The 23,402-nt window shown below is 32.1% G+C and overlaps 1 protein-coding gene across 3 annotated transcripts in view; it reads left to right on the top strand.

Moving 5' to 3' along the window:
- Positions 1-23,402, top strand: part of LOC144562782 (ABC transporter G family member 36-like) — an 83,435-nt gene that overhangs the window by 16,914 nt on the left and 43,119 nt on the right. Inside the window, exons 1-23 of one of the 3 annotated variants that reach the window (XM_078312061.1) lie at positions 5,988-6,367; positions 12,103-12,223; positions 12,332-12,420; positions 12,704-12,788; positions 12,877-13,036; positions 13,284-13,360; positions 13,490-13,543; positions 13,644-13,734; positions 13,966-14,267; positions 14,347-14,628; positions 15,154-15,470; positions 15,782-15,942; positions 16,044-16,147; positions 16,494-16,644; positions 16,939-17,210; positions 17,518-17,850; positions 18,150-18,440; positions 18,530-18,613; positions 18,706-18,839; positions 18,987-19,214; positions 19,473-19,644; positions 19,745-19,999; positions 20,479-20,957. In XM_078312061.1, coding sequence (XP_078168187.1) covers positions 6,042-6,367; positions 12,103-12,223; positions 12,332-12,420; positions 12,704-12,788; positions 12,877-13,036; positions 13,284-13,360; positions 13,490-13,543; positions 13,644-13,734; positions 13,966-14,267; positions 14,347-14,628; positions 15,154-15,470; positions 15,782-15,942; positions 16,044-16,147; positions 16,494-16,644; positions 16,939-17,210; positions 17,518-17,850; positions 18,150-18,440; positions 18,530-18,613; positions 18,706-18,839; positions 18,987-19,214; positions 19,473-19,644; positions 19,745-19,999; positions 20,479-20,742 — 4,353 coding nt within the window. In that variant the 5' untranslated portion in view covers positions 5,988-6,041 and the 3' untranslated portion in view covers positions 20,743-20,957. Of the gene's footprint in view, positions 1-5,986; positions 6,368-12,102; positions 12,224-12,331; positions 12,421-12,703; positions 12,789-12,876; positions 13,037-13,283; positions 13,361-13,489; positions 13,544-13,643; positions 13,735-13,965; positions 14,268-14,346; positions 14,629-15,153; positions 15,471-15,781; positions 15,943-16,043; positions 16,148-16,493; positions 16,645-16,938; positions 17,211-17,517; positions 17,851-18,149; positions 18,441-18,529; positions 18,614-18,705; positions 18,840-18,986; positions 19,215-19,472; positions 19,645-19,744; positions 20,000-20,478; positions 20,958-23,402 lie in introns of those variants that run through there. The other 2 variants (XM_078312059.1, XM_078312058.1) reach the window with 2 other exon arrangements.

Genomic DNA, 23,402 nt, shown 5'->3' with positions numbered 1-23,402 from the left:
AGCACATTTTATTGTAGAGATCATATCTAACGGTTTGGATCGACGATTTGGACTTTGAAAATGTAGAAAATGGTTGTGGTAACTTGTTGTAACTTGATCCCTCCTCATACACACACACACACACACACACACAGAGGGGCTAATAAACAATCGATTGTTCCTAGCCTTCCGTGCAACCAAGTCGTTTTCTGATTTTTAAAGTCCAAATTATCGATCCAAACCGTTAGATGTGATCTTCATATTAAATTGTACTAGGAGACCAAATTTTACATTTTTTTGATTTTTTTTACTATTTATTAAGCCACTTTGAAAATCGTTGATCCAACGGTAGCTTCTAATTTTACTGTTTAATTAAGCCACCGTTGGATCAGCAATTTTCAAAGTGGCTTAATAAATAGTAAACAAATTCCAAAAAATGTAAAATTTGGTCTCCTAGCACATTTTAATATGGAGATCACATCTAACGGTTTGGATGGATCATTTGGACTTTAAAAATCAGAAAATGACTTGGTTGTACAGGAGGCTAGGAATAATCGATTGTTTATTAGCCTATCTCTCTCTCTCTCTGTATATATATAAAGAGAGAGATAGGCTAATGTGCTTTCGGTAGCATATGGGCCGAAATACACACGGTTCAAATTTGAAATTTTAAAATTTAAAAAGTCGATCTGAACCGTTCATCTTATTCTCCATATTAATATGTGCTTAGATACCAAATTTTACATTTTTCTGAATTTTTTTACTATTTATTAAGCCACTTGAAAATTGCTAATCCAATGATTTTACTGTTTTGTTAAGCCATTGTTGGATTTCAAAAACAGTCTACACTATAGTCATTTTCAGTTCTTTAATTTTTAATAAAACAGTAAAACAGTCTTCTATATATATATATATATATATGCATCATGCAATATCCGAATATGCAGTCTACACTATAGTCATTTTCAGTTCTTTAATTTTTAATAACAAAACTTTAACCAATAACATAATTAAGCCATAGAAAATTAGATATGCATTGACTTTCTTTAATTAGCTGAGATTAATAGCTTGAAAAAATGGTTGACTTCAATAATCTTAGCTTTTAAGAAATCGTAATATCTAATAAAACAAAGTATATTTGTAACAAAAAATCATGTGCTTGTACATGACCTCATCACAAAATTAGTATGTGAAAGTAGGGGGTTCATTGGGTCCAGTCTAGTCGGTTTTGAACCGAACGGAATTAGTTTGAACTAAACGGTTTATTTTTTCGGTTTAATGGTTTGGTTTGGTTTGTTTTTTAAAATTGAATTATAACTTTGGTTCGGTTCGGTTTGAAAATTTTCAAAATCGAAATAATCAAACCAACCGAACTTTTATATATTATGAATTTGGTTCAGATTGCTCCGGTTTATTTCTTAATATACTTCGATTTATAATAAATCAATTGCTCAAAATAAAAAAAATAATATATTTTGGTTTGAACAGAACAAACCAAAATAAATTTTTGTTCAGTTCAGTTCGGTTGCAATACTAAATCAGTTCGATTAGATTATATTTTTGAAACCAAATTATAACTTTAGTTTCCTAATTCAACCGAATCAAACTGAACCGATGAACACCCAGAGTCAAAGAACTACGTCACTCTTTTCTTGGGTGGAAAACAGGAAACAAATGTATTAATTTTAGGCACATATCTAGTTGAAGTTCAAACTTGTCTTCATACAATAGCCACGTATGCCGAAAATTAATACATTTGCGCGTGGAAAACTACGTCTTCTTTTTGTTTTGTTTTAGTTAGTCATTTCACAAATAAGCTAGTCACACTTGGCGCATACAATTAACAAATTAATTATCAATGGAAACAGGAAGTGAGAGTTTTCCAGACGCAAATGCATTAATTTGAGGCACATATATAGTTCAATAGTTGCAATCAGAGGAGTCAAAAGCGTTTCATTTCGGCCGGAATTATGGTTATGTTCCATTTCAGTAGAGAAAAACTAGCTTGAAATATACACATATAAAATATCCTGCTAGACGTTATAAACCATAATGTCCAAATTAACAAAATCAATTAAACCATTAATTAACAAAACAACAACAACAAAAAACAAATTCGGACATTACTGTCTATGACGTCCTGACTCAAATTTGAGAAATTATGAACTTCGGAAAAAAAAAAAATCAATAATCTTAGACATTATGGTATGCAATGTCCTTTGTTTTGTTTTTTTTTTGTTTTTTTGTTTTGCTTTTTAATTTGTTGTTTTGTTAATCAGGAGTTTAATTGAGTCTGCTAATAAACCATCACAGTTTTCTTATATATATCTCAAAATCTAGTGAATTTTTTCACTATTCTATTTTTTTTTTAAAATTTTTCTTATTAATAAAAAAAATCGAAAATATATGTGCTTAAATGCTGAGATTTCATTCTTCCATTTGTCATTCCGTTGCAGAGACAAAGTCCTGAGGCGGTTTGGAATTCTTGGGTGAAATTGTGAGAAGAAGAATTTGAATTTGATTCTTCGCACGGAAGCAACAGAGATTTGTTCCAACGTCGTTTAAGTATGTGCAAAATGAACACGGACAATATAAGTTGAAAAATAATTCATGTATACCCTCAAAACCTTCAAAATTATGTATCCCCCACTCAAAAGTTCATAATATCATATTTACCCTTATAAATTTCAAAAACTCACAAATTTACCTATTTTATTGTATTTTCTATTAAAATTTTAAAACTTGTTTTAAATTCATAAAATACCCATTTTTCCATTTATTAAAAAAAGAAAAATATGTAACATGTTTCAAAAAAATACCAGTCTTCTAATTGAAAAGTTTTCGATGGCAAATGAGTCATTTTTCTACTTCTAGCACTTATGGAGTAACATTCTAGGTATATATATGCTTGTGTAAGAATTATAATTAGAAATTTTCTCATTTGTCATCGGAAATCGACCAATTACGTACGTAATTTCGAAGTTTTTGAGGGGTATACATTAAATTGCCCCTAAATTTTATAATTATATATTACATATATGTTTTGAACGTACAAGTTTATGTATTTCTCCTTTAAAACTCATAATATCGTATTTTTTTTCCAATTATTTTGGTAATAATGACACGTCATGCTATGCTAGTCAATTTTTTTTATTTAATGCACTATGCTAATCATAACTGTCAGGCGGCGAGTGTTCATATTCAACGGAGAATTTCTTCTAGAAGGTCAAGTGAGCATCTTTACATTTCTTAATCAGACTTGCTTTGGCTATAACAAATTCTCTCGCATCACCATTGACGGGAAGTAAAAATAACTATTATTTACACTTCCATATTTTAAAAACTCACAAATTTATCTAATTTGTTATCTTTTTATTAAATTTCATTTTAAATTTATAAAGTTACCATTTAACCATTTATTAAAAAATATAAAATATATAGTTTGCATAAGAAAAATGTGTAGTCTTCTAATTTGCCGCTTTGTGAGGCAAAATAATTTATTTTTCTATTTGTGACACACAACATTGTGTTCACAAGTAGAGAAATGATCAAATGAACCACTTGTCCTCACAAATAAGCTAATTAGAAGATTGAACATTTTTTTTTACACATGCTGCATAGTTTTTATAATGTTAAGGATAAAATGAGAACTTTATAAATTTAAATGGAGTTTAATAAAAAATAATAAATTTAGTAAAATTTGTGATTTTTTGAAATTTAGGATGATAATGTGTTATTATAAATTTTAAAAGAGAAAATACATAATTTAAAGCCTTTTCAAAGGTATATATAAAATTCTCCCTATTTAGAAAGTGTTTGTTATTTTATATTAATTGTACGAGTATAGAAAACATTAATATTTCCCAAAAAAAAATTCTTAAATTTATAAATAATATGAAATAAATTAATTAGATTATTATGAAAATGATTGAATATAGAAAAAATAATTCAGATATATTATACATGAATATTCCCTAATCTAATTAATTTATTTTCATATATAATAGTTAAATTGTATTCATATTTGTTTTTAATTTTTCTGATATGGACTAAATATTAAATGAATACATATACATATTAAATAATAAATACATACTAATATATATACAAATATAATTTGCATATTAAAAAAATGATCACATATTTTATACAAATGTACACACATTGTATATACGTACATTCATAAAATTAACTACATAATTTTTATAACAAATTATAAAACAATTGATAAAAGATAAAACATGAGCCAAGCTTTTCGGTTCTAGGACGTTGAAAAGATACTTTTGGTATTCCTAATATTCCAAAATTTGAACCAAAAAATGCATATCCTTTATTCACTTCAATAAGGAAAGGTGAAAATCCTTAATTTCTTGTCGATTCAAAAAAACAGTAACGAAGGGATTGATTGATCATTCGAATGATCAAAAAGTATCCATTTATTCTCCAATAATGCAATCTTCCCGTTGCGTATTTATAACAAATTATGAACTTCTGAAATGAATATTCTTCTTTCAAAGTAATCGGAATCTGAATAATGATTCAAATATGTATTTATACCCTCTTTTGAAATTGTATTTGCATTCATATTGGCTAGGTCGTTACTTAAAAATTGACAGCTTCTTGACCAATCTCGGAAACATGACACGTGAGTGAAAGGAAAGTCAAGAGAAGTGCAGAGGAGGGTTCTGGTAGATACCTTTCCCGACTTATTGGGAATCAACATCTTATGCCCTGTTCAGTGTATTACTGTTCATGTGAGAAAAAAAAATTTACGCAGGCTAAAATTTTTTTTTTCCACGTGAACAATATTTTTTAATTCCTATACCTATTCTCAACGGGGACGCCGAACGGGCCCTTAGAGTGCGTATCCTCTGAGATATCAATCCCATATTTTAAGTCACCGACGTGTCCGGTTTCTATTCGGGGACAGCGTAAGGGACCGTATTATTTGATCTTTAAGATTCGTGCAGAACGTATTTGAATGGTTGAGATTTTCCAAAAGGTCACGCAAAATATGAGATATCTGAGACTATGCGAATTCAACATCTTATGTGATGTTTCATTTGTAGTTTCATTTAATATCCCCTCTGAGTGTCATACAACATTAATGTTTATGTAATTATGACGTCAAATTATATAGCATAAATTATTATTTTTATTTAGAAAATGATAAAAATAAAATGTGAAGTAGTTATTTTTTCGTTTTATTTACCACAAATGTATTTTTGAGTAATTTCAGCAGGTTTTGAAATAAATTACGTATTTAGATAAAAAACAGAGCAAAAATGTCATATTTATATTAGGTGATCAAATAACCATCAAAATAAAACATCATATAAAACATCATATGAAACATGTAATGCCTTATGCAACATGTAAAACGACGAAATTTCAAAAAAATATGCTGAGGCCGCACGGGTTAGCAGGTAGATCGGACCTTCTGGAAGCTGCACTTTTCTAATGCGCCACGCCATTTTTAGACCAAATCTTCTAGAAGCCACGCTTTTCTGATAGTAAATATATAGTAGTTCATTTTGTACTCATGATGTAACTGCTATTAATTATATCACCATAATCCTACATGATACCATATCAAATGTATAAATATTTCTACCGTATCGCAAGAAACTCATTAATTATAATGAAATAATTAATCAATCTGAATTTGAAAGCACTATTTGACTTGAAAACGCTAAAAAGACACATCAAACACATATGCTCTACAAGGACAGAATGGAAGATTACAAATTAAAGGTTAATTTGACTGTATTAATTCTCCATCGTTCTTCTCTTCTAACCATAAATAAACTGAACCAAATACAATCTGCACTTAAATTTGTTCCGCTTTGCTTTTTCCTTTGACTATTTCTCCATTCAATTAACACCTCAAATTTAAGGTGGCGGCTTAATTGCCTCCCAAGTCACTCTCTCCTCCTCGACATTTTCTTTCTGTTGGTAGATTCTATCAACATTTTCATCCCTATATTTAGGCCACATTTTTTCAACAAATATGTCATAACTCTATTGTAAGCCAAGAGAGAATTAATAATTAAAGAGTGCAGATGGATCCTTCCTCAATGGAGGGTTTATCTAGAATAGGCAGCTTGGGTCGAAGTGGCTCAATATGGCGACAAACTGGGGACGTGTTCTCGAGGTCGTCCCGGGAGGAAGATGATGAGGAGGCTCTACGTTGGGCTGCACTAGAGAAACTGCCAACATATGACCGTGTCAAGCGTGGGATTTTGGCATCAGCCTCCGGTAAGATCAATGAGGTTCATGTGGAGAACCTTGGAGTCCATGAGAAGAAGGCGTTGCTCGACCGCCTCATCAGGGTTACCGAGGAGGACAATGAACGCTTTTTGCTCAAGCTCAAGGAGCGTTGTGATCGGTACGTCATCTATTATTATATGAAAAAAAAAGATTATGATTTTGAAATATAAGTTGATAACTAGAAGTTCATGAACTGGCATAAACTATTATCATTTAGTATAAACTCAATTAAAGATAAAAAGGATGTATATATTTTAAGTAGGAGAGAAAAATATAAACACCTTTATTCACTAACGGTGGCCCCACACACTAAATAAATTAAAATAATCTAAATATATAGGTGGTTTAAGTTAGATCGGTCTAAACAAGAAGATAAAATTTGGACATTAACAAACGACATTGAGCCACGAAAACTCGGATTTTCAAGTGTCAAGTACAAATGTTTGATATTTGAATTATTTTGTTTTGCATGACGAGATATAAATACTTGAAATATTTTATATTAATATGTTCAGACACCAACTAGCATCATATGTCAAAAATAAAATAAAATTTGATAGAATCCGTTAGGGACAAACACTTCATGACAAACTATTTACTATATATTACATGACGAGGTATATATACTTGCTAGATTTTATATTAATACATTCAGGCGCCAACTAACACCATATAAAAGATTGAGCGGAGAAAAAAAAACTCACATATGAAAACAAATAAAAGATAAATGTGTGATAAGAGAGAAAAATAAAAGGAGTTGATATGTTCAGTTTTATAAAAAGTCTCAGTATTTTCAATATAAATATTTTAGGGTAATTATAATTTTCCCCACCAATCCATCCCCCATTTCATCCCTCAACTAACTTTCTATTTTAACTATAACTATAACTACTATTTCTAACAACCTTTATTTCTTTCCTCTTTCTCCCTTTCTCTTCCACCTTCATTTTTCTCTTTCACCTTCATCTTATTCTCCTACCTCCTTTTCCCACCTCCGCCTCCCTCTCCCACCTATACCTCTCCCATCTCCCTCTCTCACCTTCGCCTCCCACACCTCACCTCACCTCCGCCTCTACCTCCCTCTCCCACCTCCGCATCCCACCTCCTCCTCCACCTCCATTTTTCCATCGATAAGCTCCCCTCCCTCTCCCACCTCGAAATGGTAAATACAATAAGTTCCATTCCTCTTACACTTTCGCATCAGTTTTTTCCAGCGAACGTTCTGCCGAAGATCATCTGTCACTCCATCCCAATCAAGCACGCCTCTACCAGGAATGAATACTTCAACGTGTATGAATGAATACTTCAATGTGTATGAATGAATACTTGAGCACGTCTCTAGCGGGTCAGATCCGTCACTGTCGATCGTATCAAAATAATTTTGTATATGTATATGCAATTAATCCTTTTCATGTTTATGTTCTCATTCCTCATAAAGTAGCGAGTTTTGCAAAGAACAAAGCTTTATTAATAGTGAATTAGGCCACTGCGTATTAAATAAATGACATAAAAACAAATTTTGAAAAAAAATAGAGATATATGAATGAATACTTACTGTTTTAGATATAAATACTTCAATGTGTATAAATAAATACTTAATATCTTGTATAAATGAATACTTGCGTGACAAGATATTAATACTTGTGCAACGGACAACTCGAAAGTATGTCATCATGGATCTCATTTGAAAGATAAAATTGTGTAGAAAACATTCGTGGATTTAGATTTGCAAAATTCTTTACATATCATCAGAAATATTAGTTAGATTGAACAGAGAAAAAAAAATCCACCTCTAAAAACGTGTAAAAGATGGATGAGTGATGTGTCCAGTTTTTATATTTGCACTTGCACGACGATGATGAATACTTTCTCAACGGACAACTCAAAAGTATATCATCATGGATCTCATTTTAAAGATAAAATTATGTCAAAATCATTCGTGGTTTTTAGATTTGTAAAATTCCTCACCGATCGTCAGAAATATTGATTAGATTGAACGAAGAAAAAAAAATCTCACCTCTAAAAACGTGTCTAGTTTTTTTTTTTAAAATACTTGATATATTAGGTATGAATACTTGATATATTAGGTATGAATACTTGATGTGTTATAGATGAATACTTAATGCATTATAGATGAATACGTGCGCGCGCCAATTTTAAAATCTTTCAAATATTATGTGGTCCCCAAATAGTAAGTGGTCCCCTAAGTAGTTAGTAGTTATTGAAATAATTAATTACTGGGGGATGAAATCGGGAATTGTTACGGGGAATAGCTAGGTGCTCCCAATATTTTATATGTTATATATCAACACTTAAACAGATAGATATTAATATTTGCAAGCTCAAACTTTCAATCCGAGATAGTTAGAATTCAGAAAATTATGAGAAATTTTACTAGCTAGGAGATATTATTATGGGGTTCTTTATTTAATTAATTAAACGTGTGGTTACGTCTAAAATTTTGTATTGTACACATAAGTATTAATATTTACACGCTCAAATTTTCAATTCAAGGTAGTTAGAATTCAGAAGTATTAATATTTGCACGCTCAAAATTTCAAAATTCTAGTTAGAATTCAGAAAATGATGAGAGATTTTGTTGGGAGATTCATGTATTACATGGAGTCAAATTCCAATCAATTCTGAAACAGTCCGGCCGAAAGCAACAAATTAATCAAGAATTTCCACTTCGATGAAAAATCAAAAGAATTTACGTATGTGATGTGTCAAGCTCGAGAAAGTGACATGTGCCTTAACCAGTACGTTAACCAAGATATGTATTTCGTTGACGTGCATGTGCACAAATATCTTAATTATCAACGTCAGTGCAAAAAACGTCTTCTTCGTGCTTTTATTTAAAAGAAAACGTTAATAATGTAAATTTTAAAATTCAAATATTAAAATAAAACTTTTAAATTTGATCTTTATTTTTGTTTATTCATGCATAAAAGATTACGGTATTTCAACTTTGTTTTGATTGACATAAAAGGCTTATAAAAATACATTGATATAGGATAAATTATAGACGTTGATATTTCACTTATTTATTCTTATAAAAATAAAACTGAAATGTAATTTTTTTTATGTATATTTAAATAAAATAATATAGATCATATCTAACGGTTTTATTTTAATATATAAGTTTTAAAATATATATTATTAGAATTTTAGAAAAATGAGACACAATTAATAAAGGCATAAAAAACGGAGGTATTTGAATCCTCATATAAAACGCAAGTGGTATATTTTTTTGGTGGCTTTAACTTTGCTCAGTTCTGCCTACGGGGCACGGGCATTGTAACACGAAGAAAAAAAAAATGCTCAGTTCAATAATTCATTAATCTATATTTTTAATTACTTTTATTAGTATTTAATATTTTGAATTGTTGTGATAAGCAGCTGGTTTGTCATATAAAAAAAAAGACTTAAAATCATTTACGTATATTTCCGAAATTCTTTTAGTTACCATCCATCTTAATATTTCAAAATTTTAACTGTTTTTTTTTTTCAAAATTCAAAATTTTCCCAATCTGCGTGAAACCATATATATTTTTTAAATAGTTAATTCATGGACTATAATATAGAATGACAAATTAAAACAAAATATTAGAAAAACATCCAAAATTATTATTTAATTTTAAGATGTTGGTTATTATCAAATTAAATATTTTAATGAATAATTATTAATTAATGATTTCTAATTGAAACAAAAGAAAAATACATAATTGTTGAGGGTCAAAAACTTCAATTGAAGTTTTGAGATCCTAAACCAAGTTGTTGTTGTTGTTTTTTTTTTTTTTTTTTGCACTTCTGATTGCACGTCTATGTTAACTTTAGCTATCAATAGGTATTGACTTTTGGGTATCACTAACATTTTCTACAGTATTGATCATGATGTGTCTCAAAGTTCACTTCAAATTGCGTGCATTGACCAATGTCTCACATTTTGCATTATAATAATTTTAATCAATATAGCCACTGAATTTAAATTAAACTAATATGTATTTCTAATTAAGTTTATATATCTTTGACCATGACCTGATTAATGTATATCCTTCATTTAATCCAAATGTTTCGAAGTTTTCTAGAAGTTCTTTTAGTCATACAAAACAAACAGGGACGGATAAAGATGGCTAAGCAACCCTATAATTTTAATATTTTAGTTATATATATATATATGAGTAGAACTAGGGTGCTCTTAAGCTCACCAAAGTTTTGGTAAGCTTAACTCTAAAACTTATCAAATCGATTTCAAATGACGAATCCGAACCGTTGAAACCCGCCTACTTTACGTGTAATGCATCTACATGTGAAATTTTTAAATATTTGAATTAATTTAGTATAAAGTCAAGAGGTCAAAAAACGTTCAAAAATGAATGCACTAAAATTAATTTATTAACCTTCTAATTTTGACCGCTTGACTTTATATTAAATTAATTCGAATGTTTAAAAATTTTATATGTATATGCATCACACGTAAGGTAGTCAGATTTCAACGGTTTGGATTGGAATATGCTAGCATGCTATGCATAGCATAGAGCCCCTCCATGCAACGCCTTGGATTTCGACTTTTCAAAATCCTAACGGTCGATCCGAACCGTTCATCTTGTTCTCCATATTAATTTGTGTTTGGGGACCAAATTTTACATTTTTTTGAATTTTTTTTTACTATTTCTTTAGATTTATTGAAAAATCTCTGTTTTCAGCAAATCTGGACCATAAAAAAACAGCAATTTTCAATAAATCTAAAGAAATAGTAAAAAAATTCCAAAAAATGTAAAATTTGGTCTCCAAATACATATTAATATGGAGAACAAGATGAACGGTTCGGATCGACCGTTAGGATTTTGAAAAGTCAAAATCCAAGGCGTTGCATGGAGGGGCTCTATGCTATGCATAGCATGCTAGCATATTAATATATATATATATATATATGAGATGGGCTATGGTGCATTGCAATGCATGGAGGGGTTTGTGCATTGGACCATAAATCTAAAATTCAAATTCCAAATGACCGATCCAAACCGTTCATCTTGTTCTCCATATTAATATGCGCTTGGAGACCAAATTTTACATTTTTCTGAATTTTTTTTACTATTTATTAAGTATTTTACAATATTGTTTATCCAACGGTGGCTTAACAAAACAGTAAATTCAGCAGCCACCGTTGGATCAACAATTTTGTAAAATACTTAATTAATAGTAAAAAATTCAGAAAAATGTAAAATTTGGTCTCCAAGCACATATTAATATGGAGAACAAGATGAACGGTTTGGATCGGCCATTTGGATTTTGAATTTTAGATTTATGGTCCAATGCACAAACCCCTCCATGCATTGCAATGCACCATAGCCCATCTCTCTCTATATATATATATTAAAATTTAATTTAATTTTATTTTTTAAGAACTTTTTATATAGTTCTAGCCCCCTTAATAATAATCAAACGTTTACTTGTAGTTTAGTGGTTAGAGCTTTACTTTGTAGATGAAAGATATTGGATTCAAATTTCACTCACTATATTTTGCATTTTAATTTTCAGTCTCTTTTATTAAAAGTTTCTAGTTCCGCCCCTGCATACAAATCATTTTTAATTTGGATTCTCGTCGCCCTTAGAAAAATGGATTGACATGTTTATGTTTCCAACGAACCACAGGAGATTTTGATTGTGGTACTAAAAAAATATTTTTGTGATTTTATAAAATAATAATAATAATTTCGAAAAATAGACAAATAATGTCAAAATTTGAACATAAGTGTTTAGGGCTTATTAATGAACATATGTATTAAAATGTTGCACCTAAAAATAATAAAATTTTGTACTTATGGTACTGTTCTTGTTTACTTTTAACAGAGTGGGGATTGAGCTTCCAACAATAGAAGTCAGATATGAGAACCTGAGCATAGATGCAGAGACTCATGTGGGAAACAGAGGGTTGTCAACTGTTCTCAATGCCACCATGAACACAATTGAGGTGCTCCAAAGGAATCAAATAATATTACAAAATAATTATCTCAAATTTTACATTTTTGTTTATAAAAATATATTTATCTGACTCATTTCTTATAATTTATTTGTTTAGTCAATAGCAAATTCTCTCCACATTCTACCCAGCAGGAAAACAAAGATGCCAATCTTGCATGATGTTAGTGGTATCGTTAAACCCTGCAGGTAATTATTTTTTGTTATATAAAATACTTTTCAGAAATATTCTGCAGATATATTTGTTTTTTTTGACAAAAAATTTGTGTGCACTTGTTACATGAAATTTTCAACCGTGCACATAGTTCACCGATAAGTATAATCTTTAAGAAAAAAGGGTCTATTGTCAATGGTCATTGGTGCTAATCAGTGTCAACTTTTTTATTTAACTTTAAATTAGTAAATTTAAATCATTAATACCTGAACTATGTTAATCTTTTTGAATTAAAATAATTACAACAATTGTGTACAGGATGACATTGCTCTTGGGTCCCCCTGGATCTGGCAAGACCACCTTATTGTTAGCCTTGGCCGGGAAATTAGGCTCGGATCTCAAGGTCAGGCATCTTAATTGATTCCTTGCAAATTTACCAAATTCATTTCAATCCTCATAACTTAACATAGAGTTCGTAAAACTGAATACAGGTTTCAGGAAAAGTAACATATAACGGGCATGAAATGAACGAGTTTGTACCAGAGAGAACAGCTGCTTATATCAGCCAACATGATCTGCACATAGGAGAGTTGACTGTCAGAGAAACACTTGCATTTTCTGCTCGGTGCCAAGGAGTTGGTTCCAGATACGGTACTACTCTCTCTCTCTTTCTCCCTGCCATGTTCTTCTTTTTTTCTTCCTTTTTTTTTTTAGTTACAATATATGGTGCAAACATTTAGTTACATAAAGGTTGTATGGTAGAATAGTGGTTATTAATTGGGTACTTGTTCGGTTGTTCCCAGAAAAGGTCCATAAAAAACAAACTTAACTATTTACTGTGTAGCACCAAACTCAAATTGGTAAATTTGTGCATAACAATTATTCAATGCAATTTCAGATATGCTAACTGAGTTGTTGAGAAGGGAGAAAGCAGCAAACATCAAACCCGACCCCAACATTGATTTAATGATGAAGGTTGAATTCAGTTCCAGAAGCAGAGCCAATAAACTGTCTCATATAAAATGTTCATTTATACTACTTAATTTGACAAATAGACAACGTAATTGCATAATTATTTACTTGCCTATTTTCATTATTTACTAGGCATCTGCAATGGGAGGCCAAGAAGCCACTGTAGTTACTGATTACATAATCAAGGTACTTCATTTTAAATAGGAAAATGTGTTTTTTAATAATCAATAGCAATGATAGGACTGGAGGTTTCTCTGTTTTTCATTTTCTTGTATACAATTTGCAGATATTGGGATTGGATATATGTGCAGATATCATGGTAGGAAATGACATGATTAGAGGTATCTCTGGTGGACAGAGGAAGCGTGTCACTACAGGTAACAATTCTACAATAATAATTGTATTCATTCCATATACATCTGAAATCAATATCACTTGCTGACATAGAAAATACCAGAACACAAATCTTTTTTCTATAGGTCAGATGCTAGTAAGTTATAAAAGCTCTGTTCATTGTTGCAATGCTGTGTGCATTTGTTATACATCTCAAGTCTTCACCATATACTGCGATACCAATTATTGGAACATAACACTGCTCTTTTGTATAGGTGAAATGCTAGTGGGTCCTGCAAAAGCTCTATTCATGGATGAGATATCAACTGGTCTTGACAGCTCAACCACATTTCAAATAGTGAATTCCATCAGACAGTCAATCCACATCCTCCAAGGAACTGCTGTCATCTCACTACTCCAGCCGGCACCAGAGACCTATGAATTATTTGATGACATAATACTTATCTCTGATGGCCAGGTTGTTTACCATGGTCCCCGTGACAATGTTCTCGAATTCTTTGAGTCCATGGGTTTCAAATGCCCCGAGAGAAAGGGAGTTGCTGACTTCTTGCAAGAGGTAGGAAGCTTAAATGATCACTTTGACTATATTAAAAAAAATTCACATCAAGACTCATATTATTAAGTAAATACAATAGGTAACATCAAGGAAAGACCAACAACAATATTGGGTGTTGAGTGATGAGCAGTATAGATATGTGCCCGTGAAGAAATTTGCGGACGCTTTCAAGTCTTTCCATGTTGGTCAAGCAATGGGGAATGAGCTAGCAGTCCCTTTTGACAGGAGCAAGAGCCACCCTGCAGCTCTGACAACATCAAAATATGGCGTCAGCACGAAGGAGCTATTGAAGGCTCAGGTCGATAGGGAAATTTTGCTGATAAAAAGGAACTCCTTTGTCTACATCTACATGCTTACTCAAGTAAGTCCTATTAAAATTCATTAAAAGATGTTGCAATTTAGGCCAGAAATTGCATATACATATTCTCTGCTAAAATGGATATTCTTTGTGTCTGTGTATTTTTATTAATAATATTTTATCATTCTTGTCACATTTAAGATTTAAAAATCATCAAAATAGAAAGAGTCTCTAATATCTATCGTTTACATTTGCATAAATAAATTTGTGATAAATTAAACAGATACATCAAAAATATTATGTTTGAAACTATGCTAGAATGCATTTGCAATACATTTGTGTGTCGGTTCATAACTTGAAACGATCCTTGGATTGATTACTTTTATGTTTGACGATTTTATGACTTGGAATTATTAAAAGTAACTTAGCATTTTCTTCACATTAGCTTTCCCAATTTTTTTATGAAACACGCTAGAAACCATGAATCTAAAAAAACATTTCTCATACCTTTTTTGTGTGATTGTAATCATGATTGTTTTATTATTTGTTTGCTAGATTTGTTCTTTATTATTATTGCATTTTTTTCAGTTGACAATAATAGCATTCATTGCAATGACGGTGTTCTTGCGCACCAGGATGCATCACGACACCTCATCTGACGGAAACAAGTTCCTCAGTGCACTTTTCTTCGGAGCAGCGATGATCATGTTCAATGGGTTTTCTGAGCTGGCTATGACAATCATGAAGCTGCCGGTTTTTTTTAAGCAACGTGACCTCCTATTCTTCCCTGCATGGACTTACACCATACCAGGGTGGATTGTCAAGATCCCCATTGCATTTGTTGAAGTGTTCATTTGGGTTTTTATGACATACTATGTCATAGGGTTTGATCCAAATGTTGGAAGGTAATGATAAAACCTCCTTTGCCGCATACATTTTGTTGCAGTTATGCACTTGTATATGCTGATGGTGGACTTATTTGTTGTGGGGTTTCATCAACCTTGATTACTATAAACAAAATAAAAGAAAAATAACTTGGGTTTGATGAAATACCTCTTTTCTTTATGTATTTGAATACTAGGCTGAAATTCTCATTGTTTCTCTCCTTAATTTTGGTGAACTGTTGTATTGCATCTATTCTAAGTAACTATTCAGTTTGAAGTATATATATATACAACTAGCTGTTTAACTTTAATCTTACTTCCACAATTTGTAGGCTTTTTAAGCAGTATCTTCTTCTTATTTTGACCAATCAAATGGCCGGTGGTCTTTTCCGATTTATGGGTGGATTAGCAAGAAACATGGTCATTGCAAACACATTTGGATCCTTTGCCTTATTAATTGTTCTGGTTTTGGGTGGATTTATTCTTGCAAGAGGTACAAATACACTTATTCTTGTAATGTTTTTATCACTGGCAGAATACCCGGAAGTGTATACATCTGTTTACAAATAATTTACTTCTACTTTTGTTTCACAGAGAGCGTCAAGAAATGGTGGATATGGGGCTACTGGATCTCTCCATTGATGTATGCGCAAAATGCTATATCAGTAAACGAGTTCATGGGACACAGTTGGGACAAGGTAAAGACATCACAGCTATTGGTTTTAAGTGAAGAGGCATATATTTTAGGTTCAATTTCTAATGATATATATCAGTACATAGATGTGTGGAACATGCCCAAAACCCCAAAGGCAAGGCAAAACGGTCTATCTAAACTTAAACTAACACTTGACAATGCTATTGTGAAATTATCAATTTTAACTCTAATCAAAGTGCATAATTATGATATCCTTGAACTCATTATCCCTTTTGCAATTAGTCTGATAGAGCTCTTTCCTAACATGTGTACATCCAAATCAGAACTGAAAAAAGAAGAAAAGAAAAAGAAAAAAACAGAGCTAACATATAGACCCTTGATTTTTCCAGATTGTTAACGGAGAAAGAATTGGGACAACATTTTTGAACAGCCGTGGAATATTTGCTGAATCTAGATGGTATTGGATAGGCTGCGGTGCCTTGATTGGGTTCATCCTTCTCTTCAATTTTCTCTATACTCTTGCCATCACCTTCCTCGAACGTGCGTATTGTTTCCCAGAGTTGCTTGTTTCTTTATACTTTTAAACACTAAATTGAATTAGAAAAGGTATCAAGAAATTTTGTCACACATTGCAGAGAACTGAATTTTCTATTAGGTGGGGGTATCTAGCAGCACAAACCTCTCACAACAGAAACACCACAAAAACATTAAAAAGGAAACTCAAATGATCTGTAGCAGTCTTTACGCCAACATAATTTTTTTTTTGTAGCAGATAGTATTAAATTCCTTCATTTTGTAGCAAATGTTAAGCAAGAATTCTTTAATTATATGCAGCATATGGCAAAGATCAGGGTTCTATATCTGAAGAGATGCTAAAAGAAAAGCATGCAAATCTAACTGGTGAGATTTTAGAAGGATCATCTAGGGGAAAGAGATCATCTTCTCTGCATCGCAGTTCCCGGCATGACAGTTCAATGAGAAAGAATAGCATTTCAGCAAAATCTGCACGTGAGATTATTGGATCAGATAAGAAAGGCATGGTCCTTCCATTTACGCCACTCTCCCTCACTTTTGATGAGATCAAGTACTCAGTCGACATGCCACAAGTGTGTGTTTCATATTTTTGTGTGTGTGTGTGTAACAGGCACACGTGTATTACCTATAGTACGCACTGAACTGAATTTGAACAATTAAATCTCGTCTCCTACATCCTTCTTCGTATAATCCACATGCAAAAATGCATTTACTAATGCTTGTAGTATGTCCTATCAACAGGATAATATAAAAGATATCTCTTCTTTCACGTTTCATTCATAATTAGTTAATTCCTTGCATTTAGGTGTCAACTGTGATCACTTGCATTTGCCCGATTTTAGTCTTTGACATTGTGAATTTCACAAAAAAAAAATACAGGAAATGAAAGGACAAGGCATGGAGGATGACCGATTGGTCCTCCTGAAGAATGTAAGCGGGTCCTTCAGACCAGGAGTCCTGACAGCACTGATGGGTGTCAGTGGAGCCGGAAAAACAACACTCATGGATGTGTTGGCCGGGAGGAAGACAGGAGGATACATTGAAGGATCTATCACCATATCAGGCTATCCAAAGAAACAAGAGACTTTTGCCCGCATTTCGGGGTATTGCGAGCAGTTCGATATTCACTCCCCTCAAGTGACTGTCTATGAATCTCTTGTGTTCTCAGCATGGCTTCGTTTGCCTCCTGACGTTGATTATGAGACAAGAAAGGTATAAAACTATCGATACCAAATTACCAATTAAAAATTGGCTTGTTGAATTTTAGATGGGAAAATGCCTATGTGGGCATTTGTTGAAACTGCATTCAAAATATCATCACAAATGAAGATGAAAAGGAAAGTTACTTGAAACTTATTATCTATCTGATCTGTGTTAGAAAAAGGTGGAAAAATATCAAACTTTTAGAAGAAAAATTTAGACGAGGGTGCTTGACTAAAAGGAAAGAAACATTCACATTTGGAAACTTTGGCTTTAGTTTCTTACAATTATATAACTTTGCACGCATATAGATGTTTATTGAAGAAGTCATGGAGCTTGTGGAGCTCCACCCGTTGAGAGATTCAATTGTGGGGCTCCCTGGTGTGAATGGTTTGTCAACTGAACAAAGGAAGAGACTAACAATTGCAGTCGAGCTTGTTGCGAATCCTTCTATCATTTTCATGGATGAACCGACTTCTGGACTCGATGCTCGTGCTGCAGCCATTGTTATGAGAACAGTTAGGAATACTGTGAACACTGGCAGGACTGTTGTTTGCACCATTCACCAACCTAGCATCGACATCTTTGAAGCTTTCGATGAGGTATAACATCATCTTTTGTTAGAACTATGGTGTTTGCAATTATTAATGTTATTTAAACGTGACACTGATTTACTTACAATCAATTACAGCTTTTCTTATTAAAAAGGGGAGGTGAAGAGATATATGTAGGTCCATTGGGGCGTAATTCTTCAGAACTGATCGAATACTTTGAGGTAATAACAAATCTGAAACCCAAAGTTCTTCCTTAATTGAACCTGGTTTATATAAATCCCCGCTCACCTTTGTTTGTTTTCAATTTGTTAAGGCGGCTCCAGGTGTACCAAAGATCAAAGATGGCTATAATCCCGCGACATGGATGTTGGAGGTGACTTCAGGGGCACAAGAGGAGGCTCTTGGGGTTGACTTCACTCAATTATACAGGAACTCAGAATTATACAAGTGAGCACTTATTCTTTCATGACACAATCCTTTTCTCTGCTTTCATTTGTCTTAAATTGTGGCTCAGCTCGAGGCTTTTGACTATTATATACATTTAATAAAATATATCTGGAGTATTTTCTATTTTAATATAAACTTTTATTTCAGGAGAAACAAGGCTTTGATCAAGGATCTTAGTGTCCCACCACCTGAATCAAGTGACCTATACTTCTCGACTCAGTACTCGCAACCTTTCTTCACACAATGCATTGCTTGCTTATGGAAGCAACACTTATCATACTGGAGAAATCCTTCTTACACTGCTATCCGCTTCTTCTTCACTCTCTTTTGCGCTCTTTTGTTGGGTTCCATATTCTGGCAGCTCGGCAAAAAAACGTACTTGAACTATTTTTTTGAATGAGTTCATATGTTTGTCAATGAAATAATAAATACTGCAGAAACAATTTATCATTAATTTATTTCAACATGATGGCACTTAAACCGGTGCCAAAAGAAACAAAAAAGAAATTGATACCACAACCGTTGGCTAAACTATCGGTTTCTAACATTCTATAAATGGCCTTAGCTATGTACGTGCACTGGTGCTACGATAGTTTCATGTGAAATTTATTTTATTTTCTATCTTGATTGCAGGAAAACACAAACAGATCTAATAAACTCCCTGGGTTCAATGTATGTTGCTACTTTGTTGATTGGAGTACAAAATTCATCAACGGTCATGCCGGTAGTGTCAATCGAGCGAACTGTCTTTTACAGAGAAAGAGCTGCTGGGATGTACTCTGCTTTACCATATGCATTTGGACAGGTACATCCCAATCACTTTATAGAACAAATATTGATTATACTTGGAAAAAGGAAAATTTAACCTACAGATGAGCATGACTAATTCAATTATTTTCTTACAGGCCATTATTGAACTACCTTATGTTTTCGCTCAAGCTCTGGCATACTGTTTGATTGTGTACGCTATGATCGGCTTTGACTGGACAGCTGCCAAGTTCTTCTGGTACCTGTACTTCAGCTATTTGACATTGCTTTACTTCACCTTTTATGGCATGATGTGTGTCGGCTTCACCCCAAATTATAACGTGGCGTCCATTGTCTCAGCAGCCTTTTATGGGTTATGGAATCTCTTCTCCGGCTTTCTAATCACTAAAACAGTACGTACACTCTAAATTGTCTTTGTCGTGTTCATTTCAATAAATTCAGTATATATTATTTGGATCAACACAAGGATCAGAGAAGCAGTGTAATTGGGTCGTAATTAATTGACTCTTTGATTACTTATTTATTAATTTTTTTAAATTTACTTATGCAACTTAATCTTAGTTAGATGTATTAAACCTTAATTTGTACTAAAAGTCAAACTAAATTTAATAGAACACAATGAAATAGGTCCAACTGAGCTGGGTCAAAAAATTTATCCATTCCCGACACATTTAACCATCTGTTAGGTTCGGGATGGGTGGAAATTGACATCCCTAGATCCGAGCAAAACTAAATAGCGAAGCTCACCAGTCCTAACTCATTGTTTATGCCAATATAATGCTATATAACTTGTCTCTCCAGTCCCTCTCTCTCTTGTTATTGTGGCTTTTGTTTTGGCAATGAAATGATAATATACTGGTATTGTTTTCAGCAAATACCGGGATGGTGGATATGGTACTACTATATATCTCCCGTAGCGTGGACCCTATACGGATTGGTAGTGTCGCAGTATGGCGACATCACTGAGAATATGAACGACGGTACTCAACAATCTGTGAAGGATTATGTGGAGTCATACTTTGGATTCAAGCATGACTTCCTACCGGTGGTTGCTGTCATCATCTTGGGATTTGTCGTGCTCTTTGTTTTTCTCTTTGGTTTCTCCATCCAGAAACTCAACTTCCAAAAGAGATAAATTAAACAGTCCATGATTCAATGAATGAGGAAGATACAAGAATTGTTAGGGTTTGATTGGAAGAGAGAAGAGACAATTCTTTTAGGAAGAGAAAATTTTCAACATATGTACAAGAGGTACACATAATTAATAATGATTGTTTAATTAATTGCTGTGATAATTTATAGCAATAATCATTGCATGTAATTGTATTTTGTTTACATTGTTGCAATAAAATATTTTAGAGTATTTTTTAATATGTGCGTTTGAAAATATGAAAAAACAATTTTTTAGTGGCTTAATTTCTATTAGATCTAACGGTGGCACAAGCAAATTGAGATTGAGGTGGTTCTATCAATGAATAATGAGCCGAGCTAGGTAAAGCTCTGACTCGGCCCATATCAGAACGAAAGTCGAGTCAGGTCATTAATAGTTACTTCGTGCAGTGAGTCACATACATAATAAATATTTTCGTCAATTTCATGTTGTGAACCGCATATAAACCACGAGTCAAAAAAGATTTTTTTTTTTTTTTTTTCGTAACAAACACTGGATACAAAAATATAGTGAAAAGGTTGAAATATAACTTTATTTAATTCATGCGATGAGCTAAAAAATGAGTCGAACTAGATCAAGCTCTAATTTGTTAATGATGGAATGAGGCACAATAGAGCGAGCTGATTACTAGTTTTTTTCGAACCCAGCTCAAGCAAACCACAAGTTACGAGTATTTTTGTCAGCTCAAGATTGAGAAAGCTGAATGAATAAATGTCATGTAATTTTAATTTATGATAAGACTAATAGTAATATATATATCTTTTTATTAATATTTAAAAAAATTGAAAGATAAAAATAAAAATTTTAATTCCGCTCCTGTTAGCTCTATTAAGTAGGTCCTAATCTTTGTTTGCTGAATTTTTGTAATTAAGAATCTAGAGTAAATTTATTTTAATTCTTAATCAAGATTTATAACAAATTATTCGTTGTTTAACCAGAAATAATGGTTTGATCTCATTGTTTTCGTAACAAAATCTAGGAGATGAGCTATTTTGTAAATGTAGAAATAGTTACAAGTATCATTTGATCTGAGTGACAAACATGTACATATTTTGTTATATCAATATATCTTAGTGCAAACTTTTCACCAGTGTTTTAATAATCGATTCTTATTTGGTATTCGGAAAGCCACCGAATACCGCATATACAGTATGCGGCCGAATATTCAGATTTTTATTTGGATTTATATATTCATATTTTCAAATGAAAAATCATAGGCATTAACTCTAATAAATATAGATAAACATAGATAAACATTACAAATAATCATAAATAAAACATAACATAAGTTAGTACAAGTTAACAACCCATAGTACAAATTACAAAACTACATAAATAAAACATAAGTTCAAACTTAAATAAATGAAATTATAACTTATTCGGTTCTTATTCAGATTTTTATTCTCTATTCGTAAATATTCGGTTCTTATTCAGAAATATTTATTTCTTATTTGGAAATATTTGGTTCTTATTCGGATTTTTATTCTCTATTCGGAAATATTCGGTCGAATATATAATATGCGGAAAAAAAATATTTGGCCGAATATTCGACACCGAATATTGGACCGAATACTCATTTTCTATTCGGTTTCCAACTGAATACGAATATTCGACTGAACATTCGACCGAATAGACCGAATATTAAAACACTGCTTTCCACTAACCTTTAAAAAAAAAAAAAAACCATCCGAAACCGACCCAGCTTCTAGAAGATATGGAGGGTTCTTGATTTTGATTGGTGACATGTAATGGCTAATTATAGGGTACATCCAATTTTATAGTAAAAATAAAATATTTAACAACATAATCTAGATCAAAAGAATTATTAAATTTTAGATATCTTCGTCATCATTTATATTATGTGCCTATAAATTAGGCTCATTTTCTTTGAAGGGCAATTGGATGATTGAACATTTTAATAGTTCAGTAATAACAACATAATAGATAAACAATCAAATATCATATCAAATAAAAATTAACATACATATTAAATAATAGACAATACATTTTTGAAATAAATGTTAAATTAGTGTTAATGGATTGGCTCAGATAAATATCATTTTATTCGAAATTTTTATTTATACCATTTCAAAAATAAAAAATAAACCAAACACTTCAAATTATGAGGAATTCCACATCTACAAGAACCTCTAAACCAATCTACGGCCCTATACTTGAGAGGTCGCAGATTGGTTTGGAGACCCCTCAAAACTAAATATATTTAATATTACAGTGTATTTTTTGGCTTTTCAGGGGGCCGCAGATTGGCTTGATAGTTCGGGTAAATTAAATATAAAATTCTCCCAAAATCAGAGTGTTTTAGTTTTTTTATTATTATTATTATGGTATAAATAGTAATTTCGGGTCATTTTATTGTATTTTTCTTCGGTCTGATCCGACCAAGTCCTATATTCTAAATAACGGTCATATATAGCTTACTCTACTACTTGTTGCACTTTACGCATTACAACAAATTAATCTTTACTCCACAACCAAACATGACCTTAGGGTTTGTTTTTAATAGTTATTTGACAAGTAAGCTAGTCACACTTTACTGCGGATAATTACTAATGGAAACGGGAAGCGAGAATTTTTCAAATGCAAATGCCGTGCGTTATTAGGCA

This window comes from Carex rostrata, chromosome 12 (assembly GCF_964058835.1).
Source record: "Carex rostrata chromosome 12, lpCarRost1.2, whole genome shotgun sequence".
Classification (NCBI taxonomy): Eukaryota; Viridiplantae; Streptophyta; class Magnoliopsida; order Poales; family Cyperaceae; genus Carex; species Carex rostrata.
Note: the sequence above shows the minus strand (reverse complement) of the source record. Positions and strands in the feature narration are given on the sequence as shown.